Raw genomic sequence first — 16,380 nt, 5'->3', positions numbered from 1 at the left:
TATAAATAAATGTTTCAACATTCACCTCTGTTAAAAGTCTTTGTTGTTATGTTATGAGTTTTTTCGGAAACATTTTATAAATCGAATTAATGTGATCATTTTAGTACATTTTCCTATACATAGGGAAGAAGAGATTACCGTAGGCGGCACGCAGAGACCCGGTACGGATTTACTTTTTCATTTTGATGTCCCCTGAGGCCAAATAACGATTCGTTCAAATTGTATGTATGTGTTCAGTAATAATTATTATAATCAGCCATTACTTTTCTTTTAAACACTCTTTGATTTCAATTAGTTCATATAAATTTGTTACGATGTTTAATTATTAACAATGTCCATTTCTCAGTTTAAATGTTGCTTTCATAAAATACCGTTCAACAATTGTTTCAATCTGTTATTTCTTTTATCCTTACCTAAAATACAGTCCACTTATTAATTATCACAAGGAATGCTAAAACTGGTTTTAAATAGTTTTTCTCCGATATTTTTACTTAAGGGTAATTTTTATTACAGCCATCGTGTAGAACTGAAACACTATCTATGTTGCTTTGGAAACATTGTTTGTATTATTATACAAATAATTATAATTAATTATAACTAACAACAGTTACTTAACTGTTACTGAAAAAAAACTGCGCATTTAAAATTCTTACGCTATTCTTATTGAGAAAAACTGTTGTAGTTTGCTCGGTTTTGGATGCATTTTGATACAATTTGGCGAATTTATCTATTTCATGCAATACTATTCCCTTGTTTATAGAAATATCTTAGAAAAAATTCTTTAATCAGATTCATTTCTCTCATTGACTCGAATCCATGTTGTCTAAACTATTTTGGTGAAGAAAAAATTAACAGATCAAAGGCACCTTTTAGAAATCGTGAATTCATAATAAAATGGTTTATTATTTAAAGACTTTGAACTTATTTACCGTAGGTTTCTAAAAAATTGTAGGATGTAGGATTACATAGATCATATATCAAAATATGCATTAGGCTATTTAAAATTAACCTTAAATTAAATTAGAACTTTTCATATGTTGTGCTAGTAATTTTTCAAGATAGTAAAGTAAAAGACATGTTTAAAATATATGTGGTACAAGTGACACCATTGCTTGTTAAGAGTTTCCTTTAATATAAAAATCCATACATATCATATTCATTTATTGTATTTAACGGAATTGAACGGTGCATCACAATATTTATACTGTTACTTATAAAAATTGAACACAAATACAATAAAATCTTATGTGTGGATTTTTTCAGAAAACCAAATGGAGGAGCCGCGGATAACTTTTCGCAAGCCCGAGTACACCGTAGGTGACTGGCTACAGGTCAACTGTACTTCCGCCTCTGCTAGACCCACCCCTGACGTCACGTGGCTGATAAATGGGAAAAAGGTGACAACTTACGCTAATTTGGAGTAAAATATAGGATAAAAGGGAGAAAGGCGACGATTCACCCTACTTTGGGGTAAAGTATGGGATAAAAAGGAGAAAGGTGACGATTCACATTACTTTGGGATAGAATATAGGATAAAAGGGAAAATTTTGTGAACTCACCCTACTTGGGAGTGGAAAATGGGGAAATGGTAAGTAACAACTCACCCTACATTTAAGTAGAATATAGGATAAATAGGGAAATGGCGGCAACTCATTCTACATTGGGGGAGAATATGGGAGAAATGGGGAAATGGTGGCAAATAACCCTAAATTGGGGGAGAAATGACAGCAACTCACCCTACATTGGGATAGAATATGGGAGAAATGGGGAAATGGCGGCAAATAACCCTACATTGGGGGAGAATATGGGAGAAATGGCAGCAACTCACCCTACATTGGGGGAGAATATGGGAGAAATGGCGGCAACTAACCCTACATTGGGGGAGAAATTGCAGCAACTCACCCTACATTGGGGGAGAATATGGGAGAAATGGCAGCAACTCACCCTACATTGGGAGAGAATATGGGAGAAATGGGGAAATGGCGGCAACTAACCCTACATTGGGGGAGAATATGGGAGAAATGGCAGAAACTCACCCTACATTGGGGAAGAATATGGGAGAAATGGGGAAATGGTGGCAACTAACCCTACATTGGGGGAGAATATGGGAGAAATGAGGAAATGGTGACAACTCACCTTACTTTGGGGTAAATTATGGGAAAAACAGGAAAAGGTGACAACTCACTCTACTACTATGGGGTAAGTTATGGGATAAACGAAAAAAATCACAACCTACTCTGCTTTGGGGTGGATTTTGGAATGAACGAGAAATAAGTGACAAATCACCCTACTTCGAGGTATATTTTGGTAAAAAAATAGGGCTCTTACTGACTACAACTTACTTGTAAGCAATTGTTGTTGGGTTACATCTAAACCCACAATTCGACTAATTCATTTAACCTAATAAGAGTAGTTCATCACACCTTTCTTCATGATATAAACTTATGCCTGGTTTTATTTTGGGAACTATTTAGTGACATAATAATAGAATTTGGTGTTTGTATAAACGGATTCTTACATTAAATTTACTGGCTTATTAAATTAAGAAAATGTATAACGATTTTCCATATCTAATTCTCATATAACCTTTTAACTAAAAACTATTTCTCTAATTCAGGACGTCTCTATAAAGTATATAAAACACAATTTTTGAAGCGATTAAATATTATTTGAGTTTATCTTTTAAACTGAGCAATTTGTTCCGATTTATAATCATAGATCTAGATTCAATAATATACACTTGAATTAATACAAAATAAAAAAATCTATTTATAGTAGTTACTGGACATTTAATTAACAATGCATATACATGATTTTACAATCCTCTTTTGGATCACATAATATAGTCAAAAATTTGAAAACCTTGCGCTACGATAAAACAGTATTAGCTTATAAACTAGTACTCAGAACTTGAGTAAATTTTACTATAAAAATATTGAACTTTTGTCCAATTTAAAGTTTTTAAACAAATACTTTTAAGTACTTTAACAAAAAATCCCTCATCTATAAATAACCCAACGGATATTATCCATTTATTAATGTATCTAAGTTTTTTTCAAAGCGCTAATGTTGAGTAAATATAAAACATTTATTACCAAATGAATAAAAGTACATTATAATTAATTAGTAGTACCATGTATAAACAATGAAAGAGTCGTGGGATATTTTAAATTCTCTAGGTACAATTTCCCTAACAAATTAAACGATTTTTGAATTATCTTTTGCTAATAAAGGTTGACGAAGCACTAATAAGATCGTTCACGGACCAAGTACCATCCACGGTGACAGCCCAGCTGACTCTACAGCTGACAGAGGAACATGTGGACGGCATTGAGCTGACCTGCCTGGCGACCATACCCAAGTATCTGGGCAACGAGGTCCATCAGAGCGAGTACGCCGACCACAAGGCGCAGTCAGTCAAAGGTAAGTGAATATAACACAGTAGAGGTAATTCATCAACTATATTCATACCCAAGTATCTGGGCAACGAGGTCCATCAGAGTGAGTACGCCGACCACAAAGCGCAGTCAGTCAAAGGTAAGTGAATATTACACAGTAGAGGTAATTCATCAACTATATTCATACCCAAGTATCTGGGCAACGAGGTCCATCAGAGCGAGTACGCCGACCACAAAGCGCAGTCAGTCAAAGGTAAGTGAATATTACACAGTAGAGGTAATTCATCAACTATATTCATACCCAAGTATCTGGGCAACGAGGTCCATCAGAGCGAGTACGCCGACCACAAAGCGCAGTCAGTCAAAGGTAAGTGAATATTACACAGTAGAGGTAATTCATCAACTATATTCATACCCAAGTATCTGGGCAACGAGGTCCATCAGAGTGAGTACGCCGACCACAAAGCGCAGTCAGTCAAAGGTAAGTGAATATTACACAGTAGAGGTAATTCATCAACTATATTCATACCCAAGTATCTGGGCAACGAGGTCCATCAGAGTGAGTACGCCGACCACAAAGCGCAGTCAGTCAAAGGTAAGTGAATATTACACAGTAGAGGTAATTCATCAACTATATTCATACCCAAGTATCTGGGCAACGAGGTCCATCAGAGTGAGTACGCCGACCACAAAGCGCAGTCAGTCAAAGGTAAGTGAATATTACACAGTAGAGGTAATTCATCAACTATATTCATACCCAAGTATATGGGCAACGAGGTCCATCAGAGTGAGTACGCCGACCACAAAGCGCAGTCAGTCAAAGGTAAGTGAATATTACACAGTAGAGGTAATTCATCAACTATATTCATACCCAAGTATCTGGGCAACGAGGTCCATCAGAGTGAGTACGCCGACCACAAAGCGCAGTCAGTCAAAGGTAAGTGAATATTACACAGTAGAGGTAATTCATCAACTATATTCATACCCAAGTATCTGGGCAACGAGGTCCATCAGAGCGAGTACGCCGACCACAAGGCGCAGTCAGTCAAAGGTAAGTGAATATAACACAGTAGAGGTAATTCATCAACTATATTCATACCCAAGTATCTGGGCAACGAGGTCCATCAGAGTGAGTACGCCGACCACAAAGCGCAGTCAGTCAAAGGTAAGTGAATATTACACAGTAGAGGTAATTCATCAACTATATTCATACCCAAGTATCTGGGCAACGAGGTCCATCAGAGTGAGTACGCCGACCACAAAGCGCAGTCAGTCAAAGGTAAGTGAATATTACACAGTAGAGGTAATTCATCAACTATATTCATACCCAAGTATCTGGGCAACGAGGTCCATCAGAGTGAGTACGCCGACCACAAAGCGCAGTCAGTCAAAGGTAAGTGAATATTACACAGTAGAGGTAATTCATCAACTATATTCATACCCAAGAATCTGGGCAACGAGGTCCATCAGAGTGAGTACGCCGACCACAAAGCGCAGTCAGTCAAAGGTAAGTGAATATTACACAGTAGAGGTAATTCATCAACTATATTCATATCCAAGTATCTGGGCAACGAGGTCCATCAGAGTGAGTACGCCGACCACAAGGCGCAGTCAGTCAAAGGTAAGTGAATATAACACAGTAGAGGTAATTCATCAACTATATTCATACCCAAGTATCTGGGCAACGAGGTCCATCAGAGCGAGTACGCCGACCACAAGGCGCAGTCAGTCAAAGGTAAGTGAATATTACACAGTAGAGGTAATTCATCAACTATATTCATACCCAAGTATCTGGGCAACGAGGTCCATCAGAGTGAGTACGCCGACCACAAAGCGCAGTCAGTCAAAGGTAAGTGGATATAACACAGTAGAGGTAATTCATCAACTATATTCATACCCAAGTATCTGGGCAACGAGGTCCATCAGAGCGAGTACGCGTACCACAAGGCGCAGTCAGTCAAAGGTAAGTGGATATAACACAGTAGAGGTAATTCATCAACTATATTCATACCCAAGTATATGGGCAACGAGGTCCATCAGAGTGAGTACGCCGACCACAAGGCGCAGTCAGTCAAAGGTAAGTGGATATAACACAGTAGAGGTAATTCATCAACTATATTCATACCCAAGTATCTGGGCAACGAGGTCCATCAGAGTGAGTACGCCGACCACAAAGCGCAGTCAGTCAAAGGTAAGTGAATATAACACAGTAGAGGTAATTCATCAACTATATTCATACCCAAGTCAAAGGTAAGTGAATATTACACAGTAGAGGTCATTCATCAACTATATTCATACCCAAGTATCTGGGCAACGAGGTCCATCAGAGTGAGTACGCCGACCACAAGGCGCAGTCAGTCAAAGGTAAGTGGATATAACACAGTAGAGGTAATTCATCAACTATATTCATACCCAAGTATCTGGGCAACGAGGTCCATCAGAGTGAGTACGCCGACCACAAGGCGCAGTCAGTCAAAGGTAAGTGAATATTACACAGTAGAGGTAATTCATCAACTATATTCATACCCAAGTATCTGGGCAACGAGGTCCATCAGAGTGAGTACGCCGACCACAAAGCGCAGTCAGTCAAAGGTAAGTGGATATAACACAGTAGAGGTAATTATATAACTATATTTATACCCAAGTATCTGGGCAACGAGGTCCATCAGAGCGAGTACGCCGACCACAAGGCGCAGTCAGTCAAAGGTAAGTGAATATTACACAGTAGAGGTAATTCATCAACTATATTCATACCCAAGTATCTGGGCAACGAGGACAATCAGAGTGAGTACGCCGACCACAAAGCGCAGTCAGTCAAAGGTAAGTGGATATAACACAGTAGAGGTAATTCATCAACTATATTCATACCCAAGTATCTGGGCAACGAGGTCCATCAGAGCGAGTACGCGTACCACAAGGCGCAGTCAGTCAAAGGTAAGTGGATATAACACAGTAGAGGTAATTCATCAACCATATTCATACCCAAGTATATGGGCAACGAGGTCCATCAGAGTGAGTACGCCGACCACAAGGCGCAGTCAGTCAAAGGTAAGTGGATATAACACAGTAGAGGTAATTCATCAACTATATTCATACCCAAGTATCTGGGCAACGAGGTCCATCAGAGTGAGTACGCCGACCACAAGGCGCAGTCAGTCAAGGGTAAGTGAATATAACACAGTAGAGGTAATTCATCAACTATATTCATACCCAAGTATCTGGGCAACGAGGTCCATCAGAGTGAGTACGCCGACCACAAGGCGCAGTCAGTCAAAGGTAAGTGGATATAACACAGTAGAGGTAATTCATCAACTATATTCATACCCAAGTATCTGGGCAACGAGGTCCATCAGAGTGAGTACGCCGACCACAAGGCGCAGTCAGTCAAAGGTAAGTGGATATAACACAGTAGAGGTAATTCATCAACGATATTTATACCCAAGTATCTGGACAACGAGGTCCATCAGAGCGAGTACGCCGACCACAAGGCACAGTCAGTCAAAGGTAAGTGAATATAACACAGTAGAGGTAATTCATCAACTATATTTATACCCAAGTATCTGGACAACGAGGTCCATCAGAGCGAGTACGCCGACCACAAGGCACAGTCAGTCAAAGGTAAGTGAATATAACACAGTAGAGGTAATTCATCAACGATATTTATACCCAAGTATCTGGGCAACGAGGTCCATCAGAGCGAGTACGCCGACCACAAGGCACAGTCAGTCAAAGGTAAGTGGATATAACACAGTAGAGGTAATTCATCAACTATATTTATACCCAAGTATCTGGACAACGAGGTCCATCAGAGCGAGTACGCCGACCACAAGGCACAGTCAGTCAAAGGTAAGTGGATGTCAAAGTACATTAATTACATTAATTCCCATGTATCTAATACATTGAAGCAAATCAGAACGTAATATAGTTTATAAATAGTAATCTAATTCAATATTAGGGTTAGGAGATATACTAAAACAAGTACCTCGAAGTCAAGTATAGATATGAAGGTATCGACCTCACTCACTTATATAGTCAATGCTCATATGTATCAATTTTTAATATCGGGGAAAATCAATTAATTGCCAGGAAAACATTAGTTAATACATCATTTATGGCGTTTTTACTGCTTAAATAACCCCTATGGTCTGGTAGATCTCATGCTCGGTTTAGAGGTGGAAGTTAATCACTGATGTTTGGGACACAATCAGATTGAACGCTGATTGGAGTTTCGCCAAACCACATAACACAGCTCGGGCACGACTTTAACTCAAACTCACGTCCGTGTTCAATGAAAATTCAATGATACTTAAACTCTGTTCCGGGCATTTTAACGAACAGACTTTAATTTTTGGCACGTATTTAATTTACACATTTCTAAACATGCTTTTTGTACCACAATTGGTATCTGTACAGCTGATGTGAGCAGTATTGTCTCAAAGCTGCCTGCTTTGTAAAAATGTTTTTGGAATCAAGTAGACCTAACCTTTTAGTTTAGTATATCTTGATCAATGTTAATAGAAATTGCAATAGTTTATAGAAGTTCACATAATTAATTTATATGGGTAGGTAAAAGAGAAAATTGCATCCACAGGGAAATTATAATACAGGATATAAGAGCTCATACTAATAGATAGCTAATGGCAAGTAATTATGTAATTAAAGTAATTAAATGGAAAGAATGGTAAATCGTCTCTTAACTAGCAATGGTTTAATTAAGACCCATAGTTACTTCAGGGTATAAGTAGACTAGTAGCCACAAAAGATCCATGAATGTGAATTAAAGTCCCCTTTAACATGGGCTAAGTCATATTTAACACTCTCTTTCCGATTAGAACTTATTAATCCTAACCTTAACTGGATTAACCGTTACGGTTGAATACCCATTCATGTTCCTATTGTAATCGGATCCTAGATATTCAATAACAATTCAACTGTTAAACACAAACTATTGATTATGTTCAATTATTGAAGAAAATATTAATTATTGAATTTGTTTCCATTTTGTAACATACATATAGATTTAGACTGAAGTATCTTTAAAATAACCACACACTTGTTTACAATGTAATCTGAAGTAAACACAGTTTAGTACCACTTTGACTTTTGGATTTTTAATAGAAATTTAATAAACGAACTATAGTCGACATGTGCAAAGAAGTTCAACATAGGACGGGATGCTAAAATACAGCTAGGGAAAAACTGAAAACTCAGGGTTGAATTATGCACAACAACTATTGCTATGATTGTATCTTTCATTTTCCTAATATCCATAGGAGTTTGAGATGGAAGTACCAAAATTCCAGGTTGGTTCAAAGAAACTTGTCTTTTGAATCCTTAATTTATTATACTTTTTCAAGTCATTGTGCAGATCTATAGCAGTTTACGCAACGATCGTGTAAAGATAGTGCTAACGAATCGAGTAGAAATTTAAGGTACGAGCCTTGGTGAGTGTTATGTTGAGGTTATGTTTTCCGATTTCGTTTATGACCTCGTGTATCATTGACAATGATACAACTACTCATTGTACCCACCACTAATTTCACCACTCATCCACAATTAAACAACTGAGCCAGTCTTAACAACTGATTAGTTGAAGTTCGAAGCGTTACAATTTTACTTTTTTCTCCCAATCGTTGAATCTCATTGGTCCGTTCCTCTTGTTGTTACGTAAAACTATGCTGTTAAGAGGATCTTTTCAACTCTAAGAACATATCTGAAACGGCTAGTTAAAAAAACGGACGTAGGTAAAATCTTAAGAATTTTAGGGCTGTCAAATAAAAAAAAACTGATAAATCTGTTCACAGTTGACGTTGTGCTGATACAGCAGAAAGCATCAACAATGGAGCAGAAGATCAGCAGTACTAAAGACCTGAGAAGCAGCGTCAGTAACATACTTCTTCTGCTCATAGCAGCAGCCTGGTTAGCTCATTGAAGCTATCAGAACCTGCGTACATACATGTACATACCATTTATGGTGCTTTCAGGGTTTGACTTATCTTTACTGATCGTTTTATTGGTTTGTGTGTTACCGTTTAATCTTATGAATGTTTTACTTCTTAAATGGGCTTTAACGAGAAGTTGTGTTCAAATTGATGTGTCCATAAACAAAACAGTTTATTTATTTCACTCATGGTCAATACTATATTATTCCATATTAGTGCTGTAAAAAATATCAAGATGTTATTTATTAAAATGTTTAAGAAATGTAATTGAAACAACGATTTCAATTCATTCAATACGTACAGTTCACCAATCATTATTAATTAAGGTTACTGTATGTCTGGATAAACTGTGTACAGCTTGCACAGTCACTGGTTTATTTTATAATAACATCTTAACTTTTTATCTGTATAGCATGTTGTTGTTATTTGAGAGTTTTCTTCTATTTTTTACGTTAGGAAACAGTATCGAAGTCTGAAAGCTCCGTATCTATGCATATCATTTAGTGTTTAAGGGCTAATCTTTCCTCTCTGTCAATTGAAAAATGTAAATCCACAAAAATGTTTTATAATGATGTATATATTTTTCGAAATAGGCCTAACTAACGCCTATAGTATATGTAAAAACAGTGCTAATATTTTATGTTCTGTGCTTACTAAAGGGCAATAATTTTCCAAATGTTTTTCCGTAACATTAACTTTCGGTTAATACCATATCACTTGCATCTCAAATAAACAGTTAACTTATTAATTATTAGATTTAACATTATATTATTGTAATATATGTGTATTTTAAAATTAGTTTTCTTGTTAGTTTCAAAAAAGAATTTTTATGATAAGTTCGATCTTGAGGGTATACATGTTTTCATTCAATTAAGTTTTATCATAAACATAATTAATGATACTTCCTTTTGGATTTGTCATCCTAGTGGATCATCTAAAGAAAATGAAGGTGTGATTCTGCCTGTTACATTTGGAGTTCGATTAGATGTTTTACATTTTGTTTCTCATACTTCCAGAACCTTATAAATAGTTTAACTTTTGTATGTGTATTTTAACCATATTTTCATAAAATGATGCTTGTATTTACGAATAGCATCAAAAGAGCAAAGCGAATAATGTAAATGTTACTCTAAAAATACGAAAATGATTATCTTGTCATGATCGCACTGGATTGTAACTGGACATGAAATATATATTAACCAAGCTCCACAACGGAACGAGAAGTCTACTTAAAGCATCCTAAAGGCCCGTTTTGCCAGAAGCGTTTCGTGCGTCTGACGCTCAGCGTCTATCGCTCCGCGTCAATCGCTGCCCACTGCTTTGCATTGTTTTAGGTTAGTCTATTTTGCCAGAAGCGTCTATCGCTACAGCCGCCAGCGTCTGTAACTGAGACGCTAGCGTCTGACGCGGACCACTGCTCCTGGAGCAGACGGAGACGCAGTCGCTAGCGATTATTACTGGAATAACCACGTGTTTAGTTGTTGACTTAACTTTTGTTTCCTTAAATAAGTTGTGTTTTCAAGTTTAGTGACATGTCACAAACAAAGTGGGGATTCAATAGTGAAGAAGATGAAAAACCGATTGAAGCCATTTCAGCACACGACTGTTAAGTCAATTGTTAATTGATTTTCAATTAACAATTAAATATATCCGTCTTCAGGCCTCTTTAAAAACATAGTACGCACTTCTTCCCTTGGTTTGCACAACACTTCTAATATCTCATTATCGTCTAATTCCTCAGCTAAAAAATACTTTACTATTTGCTTTTTACAGGTCATTTTCAGAAACACTCCTTTTGCCACCAAAGTAAACCACTTACTGATCAAATAATCGCAAGGAACAGACGCTTCTGGCAAAATAGGCCCGAGCGATAGACGCTGAGCGATTATCGCTCTAGCGATCATCGCTGAGCGTCAGACGCACCAGACGCTTCTGGCAAAACAGGCCTTAAGTCAACGGTTTTTAGTTACTATATTATTTTTGAGGAATCTAGTCTAAGCTTTGAACTATGTATCACGAACATATCATCACAAACTGTTGCTCAATGTGAGAATTACATATCAACAATCATAAAATATTATATAGTTTTTTACCCCAAACTTTACAACTTTTAGGTAGGCAATATACTGAAGTTGGTGCACAACTTTTCTATACTCTAACTCTAACGGTTTGGTTTGTTTTTAGTCCATACTCTTACAATATAGGTTATTGTAAACCTATATTTTAGGTTTTGGCGTTGTTGGTAAATAACAAATGGATGAATTTAAGTGGCGATTGATTACAATAGTGTTGGGGTGTAGTAAGATTTTATTTAGTTTACAGAGGTTAAAAATATACCTCTTGTATAATACATTATCTATAGATAATGTGTCAAACCATGTACATACAATAATGGATTAATTAATACCCTCTACAATTTGTATCAGTGTCCCTCTTAACAGTTTTCATTTAAATGAATGTGCAACAACATTTTTTGGTGTTTACAGTTAATTTTTACTATACATTTTTTATGTTAAGTATATTTTGCAATAAAAAAAAACAGTTTTTAACTCAACATATCTTAATAAATGTGATAATATTTTAAGTATATTGATAATGTACAGTTAAATTGAGCTTACAATGTAGTGTTAAATATTTTTTATGTGTATTAAATTGAATGTATTTAAGAAATAAAGTATTATTGAAAGATGTACATACAATTCTTTAACAAAAATCCTAGTATATATTACGTTTCAGTAATTTTGAAGTTAAATTACACTTTGGTAACATTAATTAACACAAAAGTTAAAGGCTAAGTATACATTTCTGAATCCATGTATACTTTATAAACAAAGCCGTCAAATCTCTAAATGGGTTGCCTATGATTTAGATATTAATCCATACTATGTGTGCAATGCAGTTGTCTACTTGCAATGTTGATCGGAGCTAGCAGATTACTCCAATACTTTTCTAAAGTGAAAGGTACATCTGTTTCTCGTAAATGAGATATATACTTGCAGTAGCCAATGTCAATGGTATATTTGGTTCACATAAATGGAATGCCTATTTGCAGTATCCAAAGTCAATTATAAGTCTGGTTCACGTAAATGAAGTGTCTACTTGCAGGAACCAAAGTCTATGTTTCACCTGGTTCTCATAAATTAAATGTCTACTTGCAGTATCCAATGTCAATAATATATAACGGTTCACATAAATAGAATGCCTATTTGCAGTATCCAAAGTCAATGGTACGCCTGGTTCACTTCAAAGAATTGTCTACTTGCAGTACCAAAGTCAATGGCACAATTAGTTAACGTAAATGAACTTTTTTACTTGCAGTATCCAAACTCAATGGTTCATTTGATGCACACATGCCTATTTGCAGTATCTAAAGTCAATGGTACGTCTGCTTTACGTCAATGGAATGTCTACTTGCATTATTTAAACTCAATGGCTTATCTTTGGTTCACATTGATGGAGTATTTGCAGTAGGCCTACATATTCAAGTCTGCATTAATAGAACGTCTAGTTAAAATAAATGGAAAGTCTACTTGCAGCATCCAAACTCTTGGTAGGCCTATAATTGGTTCACATTAAATAGAATGGTTATTTGGAGTATTTAAAGTCAATGGTGCATCAGCCTAATTCCGGTAACCCTAGGTTATTCATTTTGTAGTAAATTATGCTCAATGATATTAATCCGATTGTTATTTCCTTTTTCTCTGAACGGTATCTGTAATGTGCTATTTAGATGATTCGTTGACTAACATACGTTTGACTCTTGTTTACCTTTTCATTGTTATCTCGCAAATAATGTCATGGCAACTAATTAACCCATAAGGCCCATGTTAAATTTCTAAAAGTTTAAATTAATTAGGAAAAGCCCTGTGGTCTGATTTGTACCATTTCAGATTTATACCTTCCCATAGTTGATTACTATGATTGTGCTAAATTTCGTGCAGATCGCTTCAGCCATTCAGGAGGAGTATTTGTAAAACAAAAGCAGGAATGTAGTATAAGAGCTTCGCTTCTCTCCGCACAATTATAAGTAAACCATATCAGTCAATAAATAATCATATGGGCATCTATTAACTATAGCACGTAAAATAGTATATTTTGAAAATGAACCTATTAGACCGCATATATAAAAACAGCGTTTGGTTTTGTTACAAGGCTATTTTCATATACTCCACCAACAACAATGAACGCCGTGGCAACTAATTAATATAGCATTTTATAAAGAAAAAATAACAAATTCAAGATATGACAACCATCTAACAGTTGGCTATTGTGATCATGTCAATATCCTTATCACTTTATGTTCCCAGATAACTATCGTGTAAGAAATAAATAATGAAGCCTGGATGGTAATTGTTTTCAGAGTAAAAGCCGGTTTTACAATTAAACTTTGTTACTACAGGCATATGAACAAACTTTGTCACGTTATGTCAAAAGAAACGATAAATGTACAATAACATGTGTCTTATCACATTCCGTCTTTGGTCTATCTGTATGTATGTGATTTTTACAAAAACATTCATAGCTCCTTAACTGTTTGAGCTACAGCGTTGAAATTCTGTAAACATGTGAATCTTATTGGCTTCTATGCTTGTGAAAAATATGATTAAAAAATCTAGAACCATTTAAATATGGTGGTGTTTTAAAATATTTGATGCCAAATTCACGAAAACCGTCAATTTTACAAAATATTTACAAGAAATTAACAATCTTGTAAATTTCATGCAGATTACAACGATATCTCATGAGCTTAGTTTGGACAAAGAATAACTGAGAAAATATTTTTTGTCTTGCCATACCTTCAGTTTTCTCCCTCTAAACAATGTTGTAAATTCGTTTTTATTAATTTAACACTGTTTAAATTAAGAAAAACAACAGTAGATAAAGCGAGGAAAATATTAATTTCCCAGTTATTCTTTGCCCAAACTAAGCTTAGCCTATACTATAAGATATCGTTGTAATCTGCATAAAATTTACTAAAATCTACATACCTTGCAAATATTTTGTAATATTTGCGGTTTTCGTGGAATTCGGCATAAAATATTTTTAAAAGCCGGTTCAAGAGTTTTAATTCATATTTTGCACAAGCATAGCGGTCGATAAGGTAAACATTTTTACAGTTACAGAATTTCTACGCTGTAGCTCAAGAAGTTAAGAGGTTTTTGTAAAAATCACATTCAGACTGATAGACCGAAAACGGAATAAGATAGGACATATGTTATAAAAAATTACATTTTTTGTTTCTTTTGACATGCTGAATAACGAAACAAAGTTTGTTCATATGGTTGCAAGACACCATGTATAATTTATTCCTTCCTATGGATTTATCCTAAATACAAACGGTATCAGCATTCTTACACATACTTTTTCCCATAAGCTTGTCAACTTTTATCATGGGTAAGCGATGAGAGTAAATATGACATTTTATAGTTAAAAATCACAAAAGTTGCAATAACTTTTGATCCAGAATTGTTACAATGGGGTGTTGCACTATTTTTTATAATTATAAGGACTATAACATATTAATTTAGATCAAAACCAGCTTTTCTCCAAATATCAGATTTTTTTGTTATTTTATGTTTTTTTATGGGAAAATAACATAAAATACAATAACTTTTGAATCGTAATTTTCACGTAATTGTTCAGAATTTGAAGGACTATAACATACTAAATTTTTATCAAAATCGTTCGGGCCGTTTTCGAGATAATCCGATTTTCCGTTATTTTATGGGGTTTTATGGGAAAATCCCCATTAAAAATAAAAATTTCAAAAATATGAAAAAAGTTCAAAATGTTAAGGACCATAAAATACTATGTTAAATCAAAACTGTTTTTTATAAAATCCAATTTTTCGTTATTTATGGGTTTTTATGGGAAAATAACATAATTTACAATAACTTTTGAACCGTAATTTTACAGAAATGGGATTTGTACCATTTTGTTCAGGATTGAAAGGGCTACAACAAACTAAATTGTTATCAAAATCATTCGGGCAATTTTTGAGAATATAAGATTTTTCCGTTATTTTGGATAGCACTCGGAAAACTAACCTTTCAATTGACATCCATAAACACAACGAAATGTGGTGATTATTATATTTTCAATGTTAATTGTTACTTTGATAACCACTATTGTCCATGTGGGATGGACCAGTAAAAAAAAAAAAAAAAAAAAATAGAGTCCCACTTTTTTAACACTCCATAAAAATAATAAAATATTAAAATAAAATAAAATAATAAAAATAATTTCATTAAAATTATGTTAGGGCAGTTATGGAGTTATGGTTATTAAATGGAGTAGTTTATGGCAATATAAACTAAACATTTTTGTGTATACATTAGATGGACACAATTTCTAAAATAACATGAAATTTGATTTGAGACCTTTGATTTGAAAATTATGGTAATTTAGCTATTAAATTATGTAAATTAAGTTTTTGTACAAAAAGAATTTAAATTAGTTTTCATTATTTTTCCACTAGTCATGATACTTTATTGATGTTTTAACTTTGGAAAAATATTGTTTTGCTTATTGAATTCACTTCTCTTTATATTTTATGTATTTTTTTTATTTTTTTTATTTTATTTATTTCACGATTGGTTATCGTATCAATCGTGCATGGTAACACATCAACTTTGGTAACTGAATTGCTTCCCTACCCAATCTGACGACGAACACTATATCGTCTCAAATCATGCAAATTAACCTTGCAACCTGTCAGTAGGAGTTATCATGTTTATATCAAGGTTTTGTCTAACATGGTTTATAAACTAAACTATTCGGTAACACATTAATTACCGGTTAAAAAATGTCATAGTTTAATATAAGTATGCTGTTTGATAGAAGAGGGTTAAAAAGTTGGATTTGTAATGTCGATAGCATTAAAAATATTAAAATATCAATACGGTATTATAAAACAGCTATGACACTTGGGAGATCACAAAAAAAAAGCCAGGAAAGATATTATTTTGGAATAAAAAATTTCGAAAATAGTACAATATTTGGTAACGCACATTTTCTTTGACTACCGTACTCAATAGTTA

General features: G+C 34.8%; 1 protein-coding gene across 1 annotated transcript in view; it reads left to right on the top strand.

Annotated features, from left to right (window-relative positions):
* LOC128988410 (uncharacterized) overlaps positions 1–5,776 on the top strand; it is a 34,673-nt gene extending 28,897 nt beyond the window's left edge. Inside the window, exons 5-14 of the mRNA XM_054409674.1 lie at positions 1,264–1,397; positions 3,234–3,423; positions 3,591–3,651; positions 3,819–3,879; positions 4,047–4,107; positions 4,389–4,449; positions 4,617–4,791; positions 5,073–5,133; positions 5,301–5,361; positions 5,668–5,776. Coding sequence (XP_054265649.1) covers positions 1,264–1,397; positions 3,234–3,423; positions 3,591–3,651; positions 3,819–3,879; positions 4,047–4,107; positions 4,389–4,449; positions 4,617–4,791; positions 5,073–5,133; positions 5,301–5,361; positions 5,668–5,776 — 974 coding nt within the window. The remainder of the gene's footprint in view (positions 1–1,263; positions 1,398–3,233; positions 3,424–3,590; positions 3,652–3,818; positions 3,880–4,046; positions 4,108–4,388; positions 4,450–4,616; positions 4,792–5,072; positions 5,134–5,300; positions 5,362–5,667) is intronic.
* Positions 5,777–16,380: the final 10,604 nt, after the last annotated feature.

The sequence above is a fragment of the Macrosteles quadrilineatus genome, unplaced genomic scaffold (assembly GCF_028750875.1).
Source record: "Macrosteles quadrilineatus isolate MER2022 unplaced genomic scaffold, UCM_ALF_1.0 Scaffold_3__2_contigs__length_128488019, whole genome shotgun sequence".
Taxonomy (NCBI): Eukaryota; Metazoa; Arthropoda; class Insecta; order Hemiptera; family Cicadellidae; genus Macrosteles; species Macrosteles quadrilineatus.
The sequence above is the reverse complement of the archived record's forward strand: the minus strand, read 5'-3'. Positions and strand labels throughout refer to the sequence as shown.